The 22,526-nt window shown below is 37.4% G+C and overlaps 1 protein-coding gene across 2 annotated transcripts in view; it reads left to right on the forward strand.

Annotated features, from left to right (window-relative positions):
- The window catches only part of NRG1 (neuregulin 1), a 959,746-nt gene that overhangs the window by 817,981 nt on the left and 119,239 nt on the right, over positions 1-22,526 (forward strand). For both annotated transcript variants that reach the window (XM_037055334.1, XM_037055337.1), the window contains exons 4-5: positions 2,041-2,091; positions 4,342-4,392. In XM_037055334.1, the coding sequence (XP_036911229.1) occupies positions 2,041-2,091; positions 4,342-4,392 (102 nt within the window). The remainder of the gene's footprint in view (positions 1-2,040; positions 2,092-4,341; positions 4,393-22,526) is intronic.

The following is a 22,526-nucleotide window of genomic DNA, read 5'->3' on the forward strand; positions in this document are numbered from 1 at the left end:
CAGAAGGTTTTTATTAGAACTATAATCATTACAGATATTTTTAAAGGTCTCCAAGATAAATATTTAATTATAGGAATGGAGGCTATTTTAAGTTGCCTCTGTGTAGATACATCTTTGTAGTAACCTCCTGTTCTGGTATTTTAATGTAACATTTGGTTAAAAGAGGAAATGCTATGGTTAACCTTTCCTCTAACGTGAGATATTTTATGCAGAAGATGAAACAGCTCTGATTTTTTTTTTCTTAGAAGGTCACGGTGACCAGCTACTTAGTTTGTCAAAAATAAATGTGAAGACTCTTGATTCATGCTGGGATTGGGACGCTTGCCCGGGTCTTGTGACCCTGAGCTCACTTCCTCACTGGCTGTCAGTCATCCACGAGTTCTGAAGGACAGAACGGGGAGGCATTGCTTCTCCCGTGGGCACTTTGCTTGGGAATGCAGACCTTTTTCTAGGTGTTCATAAAGAGAGAGCAATGCCATAGATCTTCCCTAAAAACGTTCCTCACAAATTAAATTTTCCCCAAAGAAGAGCAATTTCGTTTTCTACCACCCAAAGCAAGAAAGCTAGTTGTAGCCACTTCAGAAACAGATATTGTCATATTACTAGCTCAGAATATTCTTTTAAATTCCTACTGCTTGAGAAAGTCCAAAGGACATCATACACCCTCACACATGGGTTTCTTTCGCTTTGTCCCATTTGGGGTGGGTATAAGGACCTAGGTAGGCAACTTTAGTGGCTTGATCATAGCCTCGCACCTTGAATGGTTTGTCCTCCTAATGCGTGATTAGAGAGGACCATCCATACTTAATTTGTATGAGAAAGACACATTTGGTCTTACTTAAGGTACATTTCTGATCTTCATATATTCATACTTGACCTGACACTTACTCATCAGCCTTCCTGCTGAATCTCACATGCCATTTTTCCTTCCAGTTTCACGAAACCTTCTATCTCTGGAGAAGCCTCTCAGGTTGAAGAAATACTGCCACTTAGATCAATTTTTCTTGCCCATTACACTAGTCCTGTTGTGGAAATCCCGAATGGTCATATCTATGTTTAAAGATGATTATATTGATCATGAACATTTCTGACTCCATGTTTAACAGACTATGTAATTGATAGCATAATTGACCTGCTTAGGATTTTAATAGAATCTGGGAACTTTTGTAATGTATATATAATAAACCATAACAGATTCGACTTATTGTTTGGTCCTGCTTAGTAAATAGTAAAATACTATTCAGTTAATCATTCATAACGATAATTATACACACAGTGAATGTTGAGTATATTCATCATTGCATTATCTACACCTTGCCATGAAGGCTTTATAAAGGAATACCTTGCTGAAAAATACCTTACATCTTAACAACAGAATGAGTTGGTGTAATCACTTTCTTTCATCATACAGGTGGTATAAGAAGGCAAGTCAGAGTTTGAACAAGGCTGTCACAATTCCCACGACGGTAGTGTCCATTTCTTTCTGGTGGGAGATGCCTCCTTATGTCCTGCCCTCAGTAGCTGAAGTGTCTATCCTATGATAAGTCACCCAATTTTGATTATTGTTGTCAGTTTCATGTAGAGTTCAATGCCAGAATTTGATGTTTTCCACCAGTCCCAAGTAGAAACATTGTCTGTTTCTGTTTGTGAACAAAAATGGAATTCTCCGAAGATCTGTGATTTAATAATTCTAACTCCAGCTTTGATTTTCTCAGCTCTGCCGTTGCCGCCTTCCTTTCTGAGGAGTCGTCCTTGGTGTCTTTGTCATATACTGTCCTTCCCTGATCCCAGTGGGGACAGTGGATTCTTCCTAATCTAGCGCCATTCATCTCATGCGGTTTGCTCAAGAAAGGAGAACTGCGTATCTGGACGGTCTCTTTTTTCCCCTTTTTCACTCTGTGTGGATAAACCCTGCTTTCATCACTCCCTTGCAATACTTCCTTCCTTTTTACTCAGTTTTAGGTAGAAGGCAGGCTGTGGAACTGGTTCCCGGCCTCCTGATTATACATCATAATCTCCTATCACCTTTTCTTTTTGCAGAGCTCGTCACTGGCATGCCAGCCTCAACTGAAAGGGCATATGTGTCTTCAGGTAAGGCGGATCAGCTTGACCAGTGTTACTAACCAGAATGACAGACATCACTGCTGGCTGCTCCTGCTACTAATCAGAACCCCCTCTGCATCCAGATTTAAGCTGTGCTTGTTTTCTGTCCCAATATTTTCCTCCAGCTCATTCTGCCTTTTTTGGATTTTCCTTAATGGAGTCTGAACTTGGGCCTGAGAGGCATGCATGAGGAAAAGAAATCTGTGTCTACATACGAGTGACATTAGTGCATTAAAGGAGACATCTGGTTATCAGTTCAGGTTTTATATCTTTATAGGTGCTCTTCTTAGTCTCCTCTGCTCTCTTTCATCCATCCTAGTTTACTCCTGGGTGATGGATCAGCGTCTGATATCTGACCATCGGGCACCTAATGATCAGGTGTGGGTCACTAAACTTGAGAAACAAACCACAGACTTTATTGTTGTTGTTGTTTTTGTTTGTTCCTCACTTGCTTATACTATTTGCCAAGAGCAATTACATTCTGAGCAGATACTCACTCAGATGTACTAAGGCATGTATCGACACAAGTCATCCATTTCTCCACTAGTTGTGTGGAGACTTAGTTAATCTACTCTGACTTCTTTTTACTTTTTCTTATCCTCTGTAATTCTGTAGGAAACAGAACTTTAAAATATTTAAAAATTCACATTCCATTGGAAGCAAGTTTTTGCAGACCTAGATACAAAACTAAAACTAACTTCAAGGTATAATAACTCGCTTTTTCCCTGATACTTTACAGTTTACAAAGATTTTTGCATCTCATTCAGTAATGACAACAGATTTGTGAAACATGATATTGTTTTTCTTTATTATACAATGAGAAAACATTTTCTTTATTATACAAATGGCCATTAGGAATGTTAACTCATATAGCTCAGTAAGCTCAGAAAAGTGGATATTTCATGCTCAGTATTCTTTCCATTACCCTGTATTTAAAGTTTTGCCTTCATTGGAAAAAAAAAAATATATATATATATAAAATGGCCTGTACCTTATTGAGCCTACAAGAGGCCATATAATCTGACACAGCACAATCCTTTTTTAAAATCTTCCCTTCACCAGTTTTAATCTTCCCTTCAAAGCTATTGTTAAAATCATAACAGCTAAATTTCTCTATATCATAAACCATATCTTAGTTTTGACCATATTTAAGAAATATTCATGGGTAATTACTTAGGTATAAGTACCTGTATTGTAGGGTGGGATGATCCTTACTTTTGAGAGAGAGAGAGGGAGAGAGAGGGGAGGGGGGCGAAGGGAAGAAGAAAGAAAAAGAGGGAGGGAAAGAGAGATCTAAAGAAAAGAATTGTTGAGTTATTTGAATTTCTTCACATTTCATTCAAGGATTTTTTTTTAAATGTAGGGACTTCATTGTCCAACTCTAGTAGATGTTGTTGTAAACCTGAGCTTTTAAATTTATATGGTGCTTGTCTTGGGAAAGTAGACTGTAACTGTTATTTTTTGATGTATGACTTGAACCTTTAGAACTCTCTGGACGCCGAATTTCAATCTTTCTTTGATACTAAGCTGCTCCTATTTTTTACTAATAAAGACTCATAGGCCCCATGCTTTCTTTGCTGCATGTGTGATGTTTATGCAGGTCTGCACTTACACACTGGTTTCCCTCCCTTACCCTTATGACCAAGAGAATCTCCCGCGTCCCCCGTGGTTGTATTATGCACTTGTCCAGCATGCTTTGTTTGAGTCCTAACGTAATTCTTGTAGTGGCTCTCCAGCACCGTGTTTGCTCAGGATGTTTATGCAGACCAAGTTGCCTGAAAATATTCGCCTTCTTTTTCTTTCATTTTTAATTTTTTCTATGCATGAAACTTGACTTTCATCCTCACTCAATATGGGGATTATTTTCCTTGGTTTCACGTTACTAAAGGTCAGGATCTCGTATGTCCGAAAAGGAATTGTCTGCCTTACCTGGAGTGTGGATCTGTTTAGAGCATTTCCAGGAAGTGCAAACAGCGTTTGGTGTGGGATATCTTCGTAGATGGACCCACTCCATTTCCTCCTTTTTCAAAAGTCTTTGGATCTGGACTACAGAAATACTCCTTTGTGGTCTTCGAATATTGTGTATATTTTCCTTTGACCTTGAAATGCTTCAGCTTTTCCGTTGCACTGTGTTCTAGTCCTCTTCTTCTAGATGACACCCAAGCCAGGCCAATCCCTAATGTTAGAATCTAAGAGGTATGACTCAATAAAGCGTCATTCCACTTTTGTGTTTTATAGAGTCTCCCATTAGAATATCAGTAACAACCGAAGGAGCAAATACTTCTTCATGTAAGTATATTTAAACATTCTCTTCACTAGTGTTTAACCCAAGACAATGTCTGTTTCTGAAGGTTATGTTCACTGCTACTCTCTAAAGTTACTGAGGAACCATGTGTCAAGTTTGAATGCAGGATGGTATTTGCCATTTGGAATAGAAAGGCCCCCTAAGATAAATCTGGATATTAAGAGATACCACACAAGTGGTTGTTTTAGGATAATATACTGCCTTTAACTGTTGTAAAATAACTGAATAGCCTCTAAGGCCTAGTTCTGAGTCAGCAGTAGAGAACATTATATGGTTTGTTTTTTTTTAAGTGTGTCCTGATGCCTTCAGCAACTGCCTGAGGCATGATACCCAGCTGTCTGGGGCCTCTCTTCCAAAGCTCCTCGGTTCTCATATACAGTCTGCTATGAGGCAATAAGGAAACTATATATAGATGCCCTTAATTCAAATTTGATAGCAAGTGACTAATTATGAAAATGTTTGAGAGCAAGTCCCTAGGTAAGATCTCAGATTAGTTTTCATCTATTTAATGCTAAATGCGCTTTGTGCTTGTGGAGTTCTACAACTGTTAGACTGATTGGTGCCTTGTGCTGCGTCAGGGGAACTGAAGGCATTATTAGCAAGGACTAGTAAAAATAGTTTTCATACTTATAAATTGTGAATAGCATAGCATGAAATTTTGATACCCAACAGGGGGATTTAGGAGACCTTGAAAAATAAAACTTAAAACTACAGCCTTTCTCTCCCTTATTTTAGCTCTTTATTTAAAGATCTTTTTCTAGTTTGCTCAGCTCTTCAATAAATAAGTGTTCCCAATTATTCAGCTCCAACCTGGAGAGTGTTTAAGGAACAGTTTCCTTTGGCTATTGGCATGGTAGGAAGCCCTTGAAAAAGAAGAAGGTCTGTACTTTTGGCAACTTGAGTTGTATGGTCAATCTGTTGAAGTAGATCCCGTTTGACCTACAGCTTTTCCCTTTAGGTTGGTGGGACCAGAATTGTAATCATATGGTGTAAGCATACTTTTTTAGTGCATGAAGTATAATGTTGTGACTATATCTTAGCTAGATAAAGCATCATTCAACCGGATTGGTGACGACAATCCAGTAACATCAAACAGGAAATGCAACGCTCGGAAGGGCTAAATTGGCTTCCTCTGAATTCTAAGAACGCTCATTACATACTCCAAAGTGACAGTCCCTCCGGGGAGTTCAGGATATTTGGTATTTAATTCTACTTATAGAAAGATTAGTATAACTTTATAGATTTTAACTAACTAGCATTAAGGCATCGTGTACTTTGCTTTACATATTTGAGAGTTTATTATACAAGAGCAAAGATGAACTTTTCTTTTTTGGTGTTTTTTTTTTCTGGGAATAACTTCTCTCCTGCATGATTCATTGAATACAGTTATTGAAACTCTTGCAATTGGAACCCTTCATGCTATCATTAATGGGGTGATGGATGCTATCCGTAAGCATAGCCGAGTAATTATGGAATGGAAGAAAGATTTCTTTTGGTTTCCCAGAGATTTAGGGAACTGGAATGAATCTCTCTGTTTACATTTCCGTCCATTGCAATACTGTTGAGAGAGAAAATAATTTTGAAATGTAATGCTGATCTCTAAACCCTCGGCAGAATTAGTCCCTGGTATTTCTGGTAAGGGTTTCAAACAGAGCAGGAAGGCTTCATGGACCGTTACGCCAAAGTAGCTCAGTGTGCTGTTTTGTCCACCACCCTCCATTTGGAGTAGGCCCTCAGGAAATAGGGTTGAATTGATTCATTAATACATTTTTAATATCATGAAAATGTGCTGTATAGTTGGAAAATATAAACCAGCAGTGGCAGGACGCTAAGTCCATCCAGGCTTGGTTAGAATGATGAAAGCGTGGTGGTGAGACTCTCATTCATTCAGAGGCAGCACCCTGCAGAAGGCTGCACTGCAGAAGAGCCGTGCCGCAGACACATCTCTGTTTAGCAGAGGCTGGAGGTGAAACTGGAAGAATCAGCAATAAGCTGGACTTAAAGATTAAAAATACATAAGAGTCGAAGGCCTTGGAAGAGTTCGCATGGGTCAGAAGTAATCAGCCCTGAAGAGTAGGGTTTTATTCACTGGATTTCAGCCCGTGAGGAACTGTGCTGTTACAGTGCAGTAACATTCAGTGTGGGCTACATTCTTCGAACTGTTGACTTTGGTGTTTTTTAAAGTAAATCTTGAAAAGCTGTGCTGAGGTAGTATGGATTCAGCAAACCTGTTGTGGGTTACAATGATCTGGGTTGCTTTTGGGGTCAGTGTGAAAAAGGCGAGGCACTTTTGGACTTTGCACTTAGGTTCCAATGTGCACACCCTCGTGGGGAAACGTCCCCCTCCTGCCAGTCATGTTTTGAGAGGCTGTCCCTGCTAGGTTTCCTTTGAGAAGGCTCAGCGGTGAGGACTTAGGTCTGTGGCCCGGGTCAGTGCCTTGCCTGGGGTGCCAGGTCCATTTTCCTTTCCGGAACCCTGTTTCTCCCCAAAGCCTTTCCTGCCTGCCCTCCAGCCCCCAAAGTCCCTCTCTCCTCCGTGTTGGAATAGGTAAAGCAAGGAGAAGGAAAAAAATTGCCCACCTACCCATTCAAAGTAACGTTGCTAATATTTTAGTGTATTTTCTTCTAATCAGTGTTCTTCATTCTGGCTTTCTACTTTACCCATTCTCCCTCTATTTACTGAATGTATCATAAGGATTTCCCCCATGTCATTGAACACTAGTCAGAAATTTAAAAAATGTTTTTTAATCTAAAGTCTTTACATAATTTTTTAGGCACTGTAACAATAATCATTCTTGACTACAAGTTTTTAAAAGGTTTGTTTTTCACTTTCAAGCACTTTATCATTTCTGTCCCCTTTGTATCTTTGTATTTATTTTTCCTAGGATTTCATATGTATTGGCAGAATATCAAAGTTAATAGTCCTTTCTTTTCTGAGCTAAATTTTATCTACTTTTTTGAAATGAGGAACTCGCATTCTACATTCACTATTTTTAGAATTTTTAATTACAATTTTTTAAGTTTCCCATAATAATGTCCTGATAAAGAGCAACATTCTTTTTTCTTCATTTGATTTTATTCTTCTGTAATGAGGCCATCTGTGATTTAAAATGTGTAAATAATTTGCTAAATGAGTGTCCTATTACATGTAAGTGACAGGTTTTAGGAGAAGAATTTCAGCCTTACCGAATAGTCAGTAAGACTCTCTTGTTCCTGCTTTATATAGGATCAGCAAAAAAGTAAGTGGATTGTTTAGAATGAACCTTAATTACTTCTCTCTGAAGTGCCAGCCGCCGGTGACCCCATTTTGCAGACAATTTTGTCAAATGCTATGGAAAATATAATTGTCATACCAACCACTTTACTGAATTAAACACCATCCATTCCAATTTAATATATAAATGAGGAAAACAAAAATGAAAACCCTAATAAATAGAAATAGGAAAAACTAAAGATAACGAAAGTTTTTAGAAAACCATCTTTAGTGGTAATATATTAATAGTAGTAATAATAATGGCAGACGTTAATTGAAGGCTTGCTGGGCACCAGGCACTGTGCTGAGTGATTTATACACACGTGATGGTTCACGATTTTCGCAAACCTTATTCCATTTCTCAGATGATGAAACTGATGTATCTTGTCTAAAGTCACACAAGCAGCATTCAGACCTCATCAGTACAATGATGTGCAAGGTTTAGTCCCCTCAAAGGGGAAAACAACTTTAATATTAAAAGAAATGAGATTCTGTGAATAGACTGAAAAGTAGTCTTCGACTCAGAATGGATTGGGAGTGCGTTTGGTAGATGAAGGTAAATGCATTTCCTGGAACTGGGAACTGGCTGAGCCCTATCATTTTTATGTTACGCATCAGAGCATGGCGGGTGGTAAAGTGAGGTAGAAAGAACTCAGACTTTGGAGGGACTCGGGTTCTCAAGTCTCAGTACTGCTACTGTTAATTGCTGTGGAATCTTAAGCAAGTTATTTAACATCCCTGGGACTCAGTTTCTACATATATCTGTATAATCGTGTGCACCTCAAACCCGTACTGGGAAGCCTAATGTGGGAAAACTAATGTGATTCATTTAGCATGGCTTCATGGTTAGGTGGCCTCCCCTCTATCTATATACGGAAGAGAGGGAGCACCTAACAGTGCGAGGTGGCCCTGAAGAGAGGAGGAAAATCAGGGAGCCCTTGCATCTTACTTGAACCCTATAGGGCAACATCCTCATCATTGGAGGAGGAAAGAAATTAATGATGCCTCTCTAAAGGATGCTGCTGAAAATTCTGTGCCAAGAAATCACTGTCTCTGCAAATATTAAATACTCTCAGCTAAGGCAGCATTTCAAAGGAACTTATCCAGGACGTCCTCTTTGGAATCTCTGAATGAAATGAACAATTCAATCTTCAATTTGGCATCTAAAAAAGCTAGCTGAAGGGGGAAAAACGTTTTCTGTCTGCAGAGACATTTTGGTTATAATGAGACACAGAAATATGTATTGATTAGATTAGATTAGATTAGATTAGATAGATTCATTCGTGAAATTTGGAGCTATGATTCTTAGAGTCCACTCTCACCTGTAACTGATTTACCTGCTTTAATTGTAGAAAAAACGGCTTGGCGCTTTGCTAAATGATTTTCAGTTGGAAAAATTGCATTTCAATTTCAGATCTTTATTGGTGGCAAAACATGAACGCTGGCCTCTATTGGAGAGCTACTTGTAATTGAATGCAAGTTGTAGTTCCAGATTTTTATAAACATGGCATTTCAAGGGTGTGGTGGCCCAGTCTATTGTGGACAAACAAGTCATCGTGCATCACATAATAATAAAAGAATAATTTGAAAAGGAAATTGCCCACCTGGGTCTATTTTTGTCTTTCTGATTGCCTAGAGTTATTTACAGATATTTAGGACAATACAGTGACTTGGAGCAAGAGAAGGCACTTGTATCACGGCCATTCATGTGGTCTGGCAACTTACTGCCTTCATGTTCAGTTCATTGATTTTGTGCGTGAATATATCTTACTTTTTTTTCTTAGTACTACCTGCAACTGTAAATTAAGCCTTCAGTTCTGCCTTTGCCCATTCCACTGCTGGACAAGATAATCTCAAAACTTTTTGGATTTAGTTGAAATTAGCCTTCATGTAGTCATATGGTTCAAAGTTATTCTTTTGAACCATATGACTCTATGTGTGTGTACTATGCATATGTAAATAAGCAATATTTGTATCACACTGTGTATCTTCTAAGACATATTTTTATTTATTGAATCATTTATTCACACAATAACTCTGTCACCTAGATTTCATCTCATTTATTATCACATAAAAGACTTGAGACTCAGAAATTTTGGCATGACCAAATTCAAAAACTAAGTAGGTAGTAGAATAGAAATTTAAACCTCAGTCTTCTGATTTCAAGTCTCCCATAGTCTTTTACAAAGTTTTATGGGATCCGTACAACTAGATCATGGTCAGGCTTTCTTTATAAAAGGACATCAAAATGAAGTCTTTATAAAGATTCCAGGAATAAAATCACATTTATCCTAGTCATCCCAGAGCCAACTGTCACTGAAATAGTACACTCCTCACAATACACAAGGTCAGTGAAATGGACAGGAGGGTCCTTAGTCCAAGACACACAATCCGAGGGGTCTGTGCTGTTACAGGAGACAGAAACAATGGTCTAGAACCACGATTTTCAACCCGTGTGCTGCATGACTTTTTAAAATAAGCAGTACCTGACTATTGAGTCAGGGGCACTGTCCTCTTTTCCCATAGATTGCCAAGGTGAAAAATGACAGCAGTCAACGCAGCAGGAGCCCTCTGGTGTGCAGGGATCAAAATCATTCCTATGTTGTTTGTCAGATCAGCAAAAGATATGCTTCTGGTGTGCCACAGAATTTTAGTAATTAGTTTATATATGCTCTGAGATAAAAAGGTTAAAAGTCGCTGGTCTAGAATAATTTTAGTTATTTACTCTTTGGCTTTGTTATTTTGAGAATGATGCAATCTTTATTTTTTCAAAACATGCTATTTTCAGAGATGGAAATAATCCTAGAGCCATTATTAATGGAAATCTGATTTTCATCAAAGAGGCAAATTTTTCCTCATTCGTAGTTTATGTTTGGGATATATGCATTGTCTTATTCTAGGCTACCATTTAATTTATTGTATAATATTATAAATAATGGAAATTATTTATATGATAGCTAAATTTTTTAGAAAACCATTAGACTTAGAGCAATTATTTCTCTGTTTATTTTGTGGGATTTTTTTTACTGGAATAGTCTCTTTACATTTTAAAATATCTTCCATTTTTTATGTCATCTATGAGTGGGAAGGATATTTTTATGTTTCCTGTTTTAAGAGAAGTATTAGAACTATAGTGTTTTTAATCATGTGGACAGAGTAGTGAAATGGATTATGTACAAAATACATTTAATTTTTTAAATGGTGAAGTGGAGGTAAGAAAAGAGATAGAGGATATATATATATATATATACACACACACACATATATATCAAGAAAGCATCTGGAAGGGCAGAACTAGCAAGATTTTGATAAATTTTCTTTTGCTGAACTTTGTGGCTTTCTTAATTCTTCATTTTTTTCAAGTTATCTAGGGATCTGAGAAATAGGAAAACGAGAATAGAGGCCTTTAATTAAAATACCCTGAATACCATAAGAAACAGTCCCCCTAAAATTTTTAAATTTATTTTAAAAATAAATAGGATAGAAAAAGGAGTGAGGAACAACATGATAAAGCAGCAGAAAATCTGAATGGTAATTTAGTTTGAGGTTTTCGGTTGCAAGTGATAGGAATCGACTCCATGAGTTGAAAATGCAAAGCTGTCCCACCTTGATCCAGAGGCTCAAATGACACAATAGGGTCACTTCTTAGTTTTATGCTTTTGATTCTTGATTCTCGGTGGCTTTTCTCTGCCTGACAGGGAGACCTGGATCTAAGCCTCTATCCCCTCAGCAAATTTTAAGGTAGAACCTGATTGGCTCTGCTTGCATCAAATGCCTACTTCTAAAATAATGACTGTATCCGGGGCGATTAATGACTCTGATTGGGCCAGGGCAGGGTCAGATATCCAGCCCTGCGTGTGTTTGGGTTAGTGAGGCAGATGGACTCAGCCCCTGGGAACTGCATGCACTAGGTTTCCTTACAGAGAGCAGGGTTCTGTAGTGAGAGAAGGGGAAAGTGGCAAAACCAATGAGGTCCTCTGCAGCTAACTGTAAACAAATCAGAACATAGACATCGGGCGCAGAGAACTTTAAAGGGAAGTTAAACACAAGTGTTACTGAAAATCAGTTGGGCAGACAACATTAAAGCAGGGTCACCATTTAAAATAATGAGGTAGAAAACTGAAGACAATTGAAATGTCATTTTTAAAAGACTCTTTATTAGTACCAATGAGCTTACAATAATCATTCTTAGGAATGCCTTCTTTTTTAATCCCCAAACTCATGCTTTCGTGAAGTAGAGAAGAGTGAAAAAATAACGAGTTACAGTTTTCAAATTGGAGTGCATGGGAAGCATTTTGAAATGTGTAAAATGTTCTTTCAAATTAAAAGTCAAAAATACTTGATCCATGTTTTTTTAAGTAGTTTTGGAAAAACAACAAGTTTCTTTCACCAGAGTAATTGCACGTTGATGAAGGTGTTTATCTTTTTTATCTCTTTATAAGGAAAGTAAAAGCATGCTCAGCCCACTTCATTTAATATTGCATAGACGACTCAGCAGGTCTTAAGTGTGAGATGGCATGGACCCAGGCTTTCTCAGCCTCGTCCAGGGCGCCACTGAAACCCAGCGAAGGTAGTGAGTCAGTGAGTCTTGGAGTTTGTCTGTNTCAAATTGGAGTGCATGGGAAGCATTTTGAAATGTGTAAAATGTTCTTTCAAATTAAAAGTCAAAAATACTTGATCCATGTTTTTTTAAGTAGTTTTGGAAAAACAACAAGTTTCTTTCACCAGAGTAATTGCACGTTGATGAAGGTGTTTATCTTTTTTATCTCTTTATAAGGAAAGTAAAAGCATGCTCAGCCCACTTCATTTAATATTGCATAGACGACTCAGCAGGTCTTAAGTGTGAGATGGCACCGACCCAGGCTTTCTCAGCCTCGTCCAGGGCGCCACTGAAACCCAGCGAAGGTAGTGAGTGAGTCAGGGAGTCTTGGAGTTTGTCTGTGGTCATCTCCCCCTTCCCCCCCACCACTCTTATAATGCCTCCAGCGTTCATTCATTTCTTGAATAAAGGCGCTCTGTGTACATAGCTTAACTAACATCAAAGATCAGCTGGAATGGCACTTTTCATTATCTTTCATTCTACCAGAGCTCAGCTAAATCTTAATAACCAATTTATGGGCCCATTTGGGGTATAGCCTAAAGCTGTGATCATCTTCATTCAAGTCCATAACTATCTCTTGTACAAGGGTCCGGCAGAACTGATGCCTGCTTGAGTGTGGTTGCTAGGGTAATAATATGGGTGTGATCATTTGTATTTCAATTGGAACACGTCACCTAAAATGTCATATGGTGTGCTCGAGTGTCATATTGTTATGTTGCAGATTGACATGCTTATGATTTTGTAATAAAAAAGGGGATGTTATTTATGTTGGCCTCGGTATGTAGAGTTTATGTTTAGGTTGACTCGTTCATCATCTTTGCTCAGAAATGTGGAGCCTTTTTTTCAGTGAATATCAAGATTTTTTAGAAACGTGACCAGGAGAGAGAGGGACAGAGGGAAGGGTCTGAGAATCTCTTTGTAAATGTTGCAAGAACTTTTACTTGAAACTAAATTTTACCAATCTTTTAATTCTTAAAAAGAATTTTGCGCTATTAATTTGTCCACGTCAATGGCAGAAAAGTAAAATATAGATAGGGAGAGGTCAAGGGACAAATAAGGTCAAACAGAAAGTGAACAGTAAATTTAGGACTGAAGTTGGATTGCCCTGTTTCTGCTTTTTGATTCTTGATCACTGAGGACTTTCCCTCTTTTTTAACAAAATAAAAATTAGTTACTAATACAGTCTCTACTGTGTTCCAGTGTGATGCTAGGAACTGTGATGTGTGTTTCTTGGGGGAGTGATTGGGGAGATATGAATTAGAAAATAGGACTGGAGCTGAAGAGTTGCCAGTAAAGTAGAAAGGTGAATTGTGCTTAATTGTGCTAATTGTATTAATGACACTTAGTCATAATACAAAGGAGGATATGGGAGGCCATCTTTATAATTAAGTTGTTTTTAAAAAAATAATATTACTTAAGATGGAATACATTCACTCATTTTTGTGGTATGTAATTTAAAAGGAAATATTATTGGGGTAATTATTTTTACTGCTGTCTTTTTTTTAAGTAGTCACTTATTGTTTGTTTCATAGTTAAAGCTGAATAATTTTACCAACAAATCATCTCTCTGAGACTTATCCAATTTAAAAAGATGATAAAATTCTGTAATTTCGCACTAACTGTAAAATACAATGGAAGACGAAAAGGTATCAAAAATTAATTTACAAGAAGTAGAGTTTTGAAGGTTGAGGAATTTTTTAAGGATGTAGACATTTAACTGGAAACATTTAGAGGAACATATGGTAANATTACTTAAGATGGAATACATTCACTCATTTTTGTGGTATGTAATTTAAAAGGAAATATTATTGGGGTAATTATTTTTACTGCTGTCTTTTTTTTAAGTAGTCACTTACTGTTTGTTTCATAGTTAAAGCTGAATAATTTTACCAACAAATCATCTCTCTGAGACTTATCCAATTTAAAAAGATGATAAAATTCTGTAATTTTGCACTAACTGTAAAATACAACGGAAGATGAAAAGGTATCAAAAATTAATTTACAAGAAGTAGAGTTTTGAAGGTTGAGGAATTTTTTAAGGATTTAGACATTTAACTGGAAACATTTAGAGGAACATATGGTAAATGCAATTGCTGTTTATCAGGAACTTACCCTTGATACACAGGAGGACTAACCAAAGGTATGTTACATAACTGAGTAGCTATTTTTGCTACGAGTGCCTGGAAATATACATGGAAAAGTTGCATGTGTATTTTATTTTCACTGGGTTAGGTTTTTTTCTTTCTATTCTAGACCCATTCAGTTGACCTGAAAGTGGGAGAGGTGGTGAGTTTGAAAGCATGTGTCCAAGTGTATTGTACTTGAGTGTCACACAGAGTAAAATAGTACAGCAAACATATACATGTTTTTGAATATCAAAAAGCAAAATTTTTCTTTACCATGACTCTGCTCTCGATTTTCTTGAAACATATTTACTGAGAGCAGTGATTAATTGCCAAGAAGTATTCATGTCATTGGGTCGAGTTTTCAACAACAAATTTCCTGTATCAGAAGTAAGATACAGTAAGGAAAAAAATCTGCAAAAGAAATTATTTCCAGTGTTACTATTCTGTATAACACCTTACACTTTAACCCAGAGGTCAAGGTATTTAATCAACCTATAAAGATCTGTGTCCTTCCTAAATAATGTAACTTTGAACACAGATTATGGTTTTTTATAATTCTTAGTCTATAAGGCCCTAAGAAGGAAGTTGTTGCATTTCCCCCCCAGAAAACAAACAAACAAAAAAGCTGTAAAATTGAACACCTTCCATCTCTGATGAAATGTATCAGGAAGAACCTACCTTGAAGTGGCCATAATAGATTTTTTACACATTTTGTACATTTCCCTTTAGTTGATCCAAATGGGTTTTTTTCCTCTGCTCTCCTCATAGCAGCTTCTTAATTTCATGTGCCTAATGCTCCAAAGCAGAAATGCATCCTTGTTCAGATTTTCATCAAGTTATCTGTACAAAAATAAACCACACACAGAGTCCTTGGGTTTGTTTTAGGATAAATAGATTATGGGGGCAGGAGAATTACCTTGTATGTGCAAATGAGACTGTGTGTGAAAGCAAGATAAGCTTTAGGAAGGAAATAGGTGACTTGGGGGAACATAAGACATTTATTGGAACCTTTAAAACCCTTTTTACAGTGTAGGTAATGGGGACTGAGATTTAAAACTGTTCGGTCTAATGAAAAAATAAAAATGAAACATTACATGTACATACACAGAAACAAGTATTAGAGTAAAATTTTTTGCTTATTTTTTTTAAAGACTAGAACATTGGCTGCAACCTTGTAAGTAAAAAGGGCATTGAGGAGTGATTCTAACAGAAGCTTCTGGCGAAGAGAGTCTTCATGAATAGGGTCAGCAGTAGTGTGATCAGCTTTCAAAGTGTCACAGTTCCCTCCTTCTTAAAGCAAAGTGGAGACCTAGGTGCATTTTATTTGCAGATGCACTGAAATTATTTTTAAAAATATTTTTGCCCAGTGAAGGAGTAAAACAAGCTCTTCATTATTTCATTGTTACATTGAGATGTTAGATGATCTTCCGCTCCCATAGCTCTGGTTCCAACAACATGCTCGCCACTCACTGTGGGTGCAGGTGTGCCTGTCAGTTCCCAAACCGGAGCGTAAGGTCTCGGAGGAAGGAATGTTGGTTTATGTGTCTCCATTCCCCTAACATATCACTACACTGGTTTCTAGAAGGTATTTATTCAATAGATATCAACATTGAGGTGATTTTTAAAATTAGATTACCACGATTTTTTAAAACTGTATGCACTTATAGGAAAACCACCTAAACCTTAAATCATGAAAACATATTAACATATTTTAAAGTTAAAAAATAACCTTGGCTTAAATATTTATGAGAGAATTCTTCACATTTTGAGAAGTATTTCACATACTATATGCTTCAATGTTAATTTTTTCTAGCTTTTCCATCTGGAAGTTTCCTTCATTTTATGATAAATTCTTCTTTTTGTGGTAATTCTAAGACTCTGTTTCACTTTAGATAGGATTATTACAAAATATCTGAAAATCTTTTTATTTACTAGTTGGTCGCTGTTCCTCCTTCTGGTGCTGAACAGTTGAAGAGTCAGTCACCTGTTTGGGAATAAATGCCATCCCAGCATTCAGCAGGTTGAGTTTTTGTTTATTATTATTAAAATAACAGTACATTTATTGGTAAAGTGAATACTATTTTAATGAGCACCTTCCTGTGTCAGGTACTCTCAAATGAGAACAGATGAAATAGAATAGAATGGTCCCATTACACAGATGAGGAAACTGAGGGGCTCGGGCCATTTAACATGTGTCAGGGTTCTATAGTGGGTGTTCGAATAAGCAAGGTTGCACTCCAGCATCTCCGACTCCATGTCCTGGCTTCTCTCCCCCTGCAGACAGTAGAAGCAGGGGGTGGAAGAAGAACCCTCAGGGGGCTCCTCTTGTGATCTCAGTGAGGCTACTCTCTGTAAAGGGCACATGGTCATTGCAGCTTCTTTTTTAAATGGTATTTTTCCACCCTGGCCAGAAAGCTCAGCTGGTTACAGCATCATCCTGATATGCCTAGGTTGCCCATTCAGTCCCTGGTTAGGGCCCATATGAGAATCAAACAATAAATGCACAAATAAATAGGATAGCAAAGCAATGTTTCTTTCTTACCCTCTCTCCCTCTTTTCCTCACTCTTTCTAAAATCAATACATTTTTTTAAATGGTCCTTTTTCCTAATGAGATTACTTAGACCAAATCAGTTTTATGAATCAATATTCCTGAGCAGAGGAGAAATATATACACACACTTACTATGATAAAAAGCACTAAAGCTAGAAAGTTTATACATTCATATAAGTAAATTGTTTGCTCAGTACTTGGATAATTTAGAATGAATACCATGAACCTCTCCTCCTTCACCTTCCAATACACACACGTTTGGGATGGAGGGAGAATGCTGGGCATGTTATGGTAGATAAAAGGTGTACGCATTAAATATCTGAAACTCAGGTTATTCAAAGAAAAGAATAAACATAATTTGCAATAAGTAGCCCCAACTACTTCCTCCATGTTTTTAATGGTAATGTTGAAATCCATTTTGAGATGGAGAATAAAAACCATAGCTTTTTGTCCATTCTGTGCCAAACTTATCAATAAAAGTGATGTTTTTATTTTTTTACAAAACATAGCTTTTTGTGTAAATTCCAGATTGATAGGAAAGTTATTTGGTTTTAACAGTTTCCACGGTAAGTTTTCTTTTTTGTGTTTGGATGGACTTCTTTTGTCAGTTTTTAGGATATTTCTCCAGTGAAGATGGCATTCTCCCCCCTGCTGCTGTTAGCAGTTCAAGCCTGCAGCTTTCGTTGCGCTGCGGCATAAATTCCTAGTGACAGAGAACGAATAAACACAAGATGAAACTTGAATGGCACTATCTCAGAAATCGACTTAAGCCATACAGATATCTGTCTGTAGCAATATATCCATTTTGAACACATGAAGAATAGGAAATTGTGGCTCCGTGTGTGTGTGTGTGTGTGTGGATGTCTTTCTTTTTCTTTGAAATCCAAGGGTAAAACTACCCATTTGTCCTGGATCCCCAAAACAGTGATACAGATTTCTAAACAGAGTAAACAATACAAATACACAATTAATTATACCTGAATTTGAAATCCGATAGCTTGCATCATGCCTTTTTTATACCTGTTGTAATTTTCCCATTTGCATACAGATACTCTAGTAACATAAAAAAAGAATGCGTAACTGTAATTAAAAAGCAAGCACTCAGGAAGGATAAGACACAAAGAATTAATTGGGATTACACCTCTTCTTTCTGCATTGATGCAAAGCTTGGTGATCTGAATTGTCTTCAGCTGTGAGCTCAGGACTCCCTCCAACCCCCAAGGCTCCTTAACATTTGTTATTACTTAGCTATTTTATTTGGCAGGCATCCCTTCTATCTCATCTTCTAATGCACTGGCAAAGCTCCTATTGCCGATAGCTGAGAGTCTACTACTGCGAGGCTAAGCTGCATAGCCGAACTTTCTAGCCTCTGCATCCTTATAAATAATGCATCTGGTTTCCTGTAACTACATGCACCCTTAGACTTTGGTAGACATGTCTTTGTTAGTCAGGGTAAAAGAGCTGGTGGATGAATGGTTGGGGAAATAGTTGTAGGCAGTTATTATCACTGATTAGAACCTGACTCCATCATATATGCATTAATCACCGGGTTAATGCTAATGGAATGCTTATGATATTTATAGTAGACATAAACAAGATATATGAAAACAATGTCTTTACTGACTAAACTGTGTGCTTAATTCAACATGGAAAATGCTCGTAATGTTAACCTAGGACCTTTAGAAACTCTATTGCCTGTAATTAGATCTAATGTATTTGTTTTTTTTTTTTTAATGTCTCTTAGTTTGCACAGAATTCCTTGACTTTTTGGGTGTGTGTACACTCGTCCTTAGAACAATAACAGGATATTGGTTAAAGATAACACCTAATGCCCCAGGTAGATTGATGGCATAGCACATTATTAGATTTGAAATGAGAAGGAAATTGCCACATTAGCAAGTGAAATCTGTTTTAGCAATGTCCTTTCAAATGGACCTTCAGACAATGTTCATGTAAAATAAGCGCATTGAACACCCTTTAAACATGCATCCTTTAAACATGCCACTTTGAACATGCCATTGTCGGACAGTCACAGTATGACAGCATTTGGCATCAAAATTATGTTGTAGGGATAAAAAATTCAAATTGATTTAGACGTTGAATGAGAGGCAGGTTAGTCTAGAGCCTTGTGTACTTTCACCAAATTTAATCAAAAGAAGGAAAAGTCACGTTTCTAACTAGGTAAATGATGTTAATCCTGATCATTTTATTATGGATGTCTTTAATCACTATCCGCTCTAATTTGAACAGCTTGCATATTTATGAATATGATGCCATATACCTTTAATTGTAAAACTTTAAGTGGTCATTACCTTTTGCCATGTCAATGATTTTGCAGAACCAAGCAATGACCAAAACTGCCAAATGGTTAACACTTATTTCTTGGAATCATGTTGAACTCCCTCATTGATTAAACTAGATTCTTTTACAAGCAACCAATTTTTCAATCAAATCATCAGCTCCATATCTGTATGCATGTAATATAATTTTTTCTCTTTGATTTTAACTACAATATTTCTTCTGTTTTAAAAGGTCAGAATTTCTATGAAATGAAAACATTTCCTTAACAATTCAGGAAATTTGGCTGGTTTTACTTTAAAACTGGGCATTGGCCTCACTAACAAATAAGTAGGCTTCAAGTCACCTCAAAGGTAATACTGAAATGCATTAGGATTTTACTCGATTCACTTATTTTAATCCTCCCATCAAAAACAATCAGACCAATAACTTTTTAAGACAATAAACCCCACCACCAAATTACTATTCTAGCCTCGTCTGTTTTGGTGAGTTTTGTGTTGATGGTTACTGGGGACGGAAATAGGTGGGATTTGTTTTTCTGCCTCTAATCGTCCACTACTTCCAGAGATCCCTTTACGAGGCCTGGTCCCTATGGCGCTAAATCTCTGCATTCTTTCCCTACTGCAGTCAAAACAAAGCACTATCAGAAGAAAACATTTTCATAAGTGGGTCCTGAGTAGAGGAAAATCTCAGAAACTTAGACATGCATAGACAATAAACAGTATTTCCTGACAGGCTCATTTTCTTTAAAATCACTCCACAGTACATCTATCACACAAATAAAATTCATTATAAGACTGTGGACTCTCACTTCTAAGGAATTTATACTTATGCCAGACTGGCATTAGGAAAACTAAGTCCTTCATCAGAATGTATAACCAGAGAAGCAGGGACTCATTGTAGTATCTTTCCCTCCTTTTCTCTGCCTTACATGAGGCCTGGAACTTACTGAGTAATTACTGAATGAATGAATGAGTAAATGAATGAAGTTACCAAAGGCAACAGGGACAAGATTCAACTAGAATGTACCTGGACAAGTAAAAGCCACAAGTTTTAAAAACTATATGGGAAAATCTGTGGCAGAGAGGCATGAGTTAACTAATGGCCAAACCTTTTCACTTTACTATGCATAATTTTTATATGCTGTAACTGCACAATGTTTTCAAATATTGACTTAACTTATATTAAAAAAAAAATTGAAGAAGAGCCCTGGCTGGGGTGACTCCATTGGTTGATGTGTCATCCCATAGCCAAAGGGTGGCAGGTTTGATCCACAGTCAGGGCACATGCCGGGGTTGCAGGTTGGATCCCGTCTGGGCACATACGATCCCTGGTCCAGGTGCATGTGGGAGGCAACCAGTTGATGTTTCTCTCTCCCATTAACGCTTCTCTCTTTCCCTTCCTCTCTCTCTAAAAGCAATGAAAAGAAAATGTCCTCAGATGAGGAATAAAAATAAATTGGAGAGATTAAATTCTCCCACTCAACTCTAGATGGATGGCATGTCTTTTTCCTTCGTCTTGTTCATATTGCAAGAAATATGCAGCTGGAGGGCATCATACTGGTAGTAAATTACAGTCTGGTCCATATACTTACTGCCAACATCATTTGAATGGGTTGGTTTTTATCATAGGCAGAGATAAGCCATGCGGCGTGATGCAGTAAACCACGTATTGCTGCAGATTAAATTCCAGTGTTGCAAGAAGGTGCACCAGTAAGAGAAGTACATGTTCCCAAAATGGAAAATTGTGTTATGGATGTGAGCATGGGCATTATCATAATCGTACCTGTTCTTGTCCTCTTCCTTGTCTCTCCCCTTGCTTGAGTCTCTGGTCTTGCTGAGTCCAAGTACCAGAGAGCTCCAAAGAAAAATTCTTTCTTTTTTTTTTACTTTTTATTTATTATATTGGGATGACATTGTTTAGTAAAATTATATAAGTTTCTGTAACACATCATCTGTATATTGTGTTTGCCACCCAGAGTCAAGTCTCCCTTCTATCACCATTGATCGCCCCTTTCCCGCCTATTCCCTATCTCTTAGGTTACCGATGACCTTTTTTTTTTAAAAAAGACTTCCACTGTTACACTTTCAAAATATAATTTTCAAGAGAAGAAACAAGGGTCCTGACAGTGAGGATTATAAAGAAATAGAGACTGACAGAGGTATTCTACTTGCCACAATGTCTGACCTCAGATTTTCACAGTCAGCCCTCTCTTCTATTTTCCAAGGTGACTCAGACCTTGCCACTCTCAAAACTTGAGGCGTGCCTTTACTCTCAGCAGATCACCTCACTTGCTATGTCAGAGGAAAAAAGGTACTGTAGGATGGAACTTCTTTTACCTTCCCACTACCAGATCTGCTGGTATAAGCCCCAGCACAATATTGGGGAGATAAGTAGCTACTTAGTAAACATGTTTTGGATGCATGGTGGGTGGAGAGCTAGATAAATTAACATATATCTTGGGTGTTTGGAAGTGGTAGCTATTTTATTATATATAATACAGTGACCCTAAATATGGAATCTACCACTTTTGAGAAGCAGGCCATTGTTAGCTTTTCTGTTCTTTACCTGCTAGAATGGGAGATAAAGTTCGTTTAAGTGCTGAGCAGCGAATTTCCAAATCGGTTGCTGCATGTCGGCTGAATTTCAGTAATACCATTCCGTTTGGAAGTGGACAACTTAAGCATTTAGTCTTGACTTTTTGCACAACTTACTTGTCACTGAAAATTATCATTTTGTACCATTTCGACAGCCGTAGGTCATTTTAAAACCACCTGAGCCCAGGAGTTTAGCTAGCCCGGAGCCCAAGAGGCCTAAAATTGTGTTACTTTCTCATTGTACTCTTACATCTTTTAAAAATTATTTATTTTTATATTGAATTTACTGGGGTGACTGACATTGGTTAACAAATTATATAGATTTCAGGTGTATAATTCTGTAAACCACCATCTGCATGACGTGTGTTCACCACCCCAAGTCAAGTCTCCTTCCGTCATCTTTTATTCCCCCTTCACCCTCTTCTCCCTGCCCCACCCCTTTCCCCTCTGGTAATCGCCATACTGTTGTCCATGTCCATGAGATTTTTCTGTTGCTTAATCCTGTCCCCTTTTCACCTAGCCCTCAACCTCTTCCCTCTGACAGTTGTCAGTCTGTCCTCTGCAACTGTGAGTCTGTTTCATTTTGTTAGTTTAGTTTGTTCATTAGGTTCAACATATAACTGAAATCATATGGCACTTGTCTTTTCCTGACTGGCTTATTTCACTAGCATAATAACTGTCTAGGTCCATCCA

This window comes from Sturnira hondurensis, unplaced genomic scaffold (genome assembly GCF_014824575.4).
Source record: "Sturnira hondurensis isolate 20B ecotype Veracruz unplaced genomic scaffold, ASM1482457v3 Scaffold0008640, whole genome shotgun sequence".
Taxonomy (NCBI): domain Eukaryota; kingdom Metazoa; phylum Chordata; class Mammalia; order Chiroptera; family Phyllostomidae; genus Sturnira; species Sturnira hondurensis.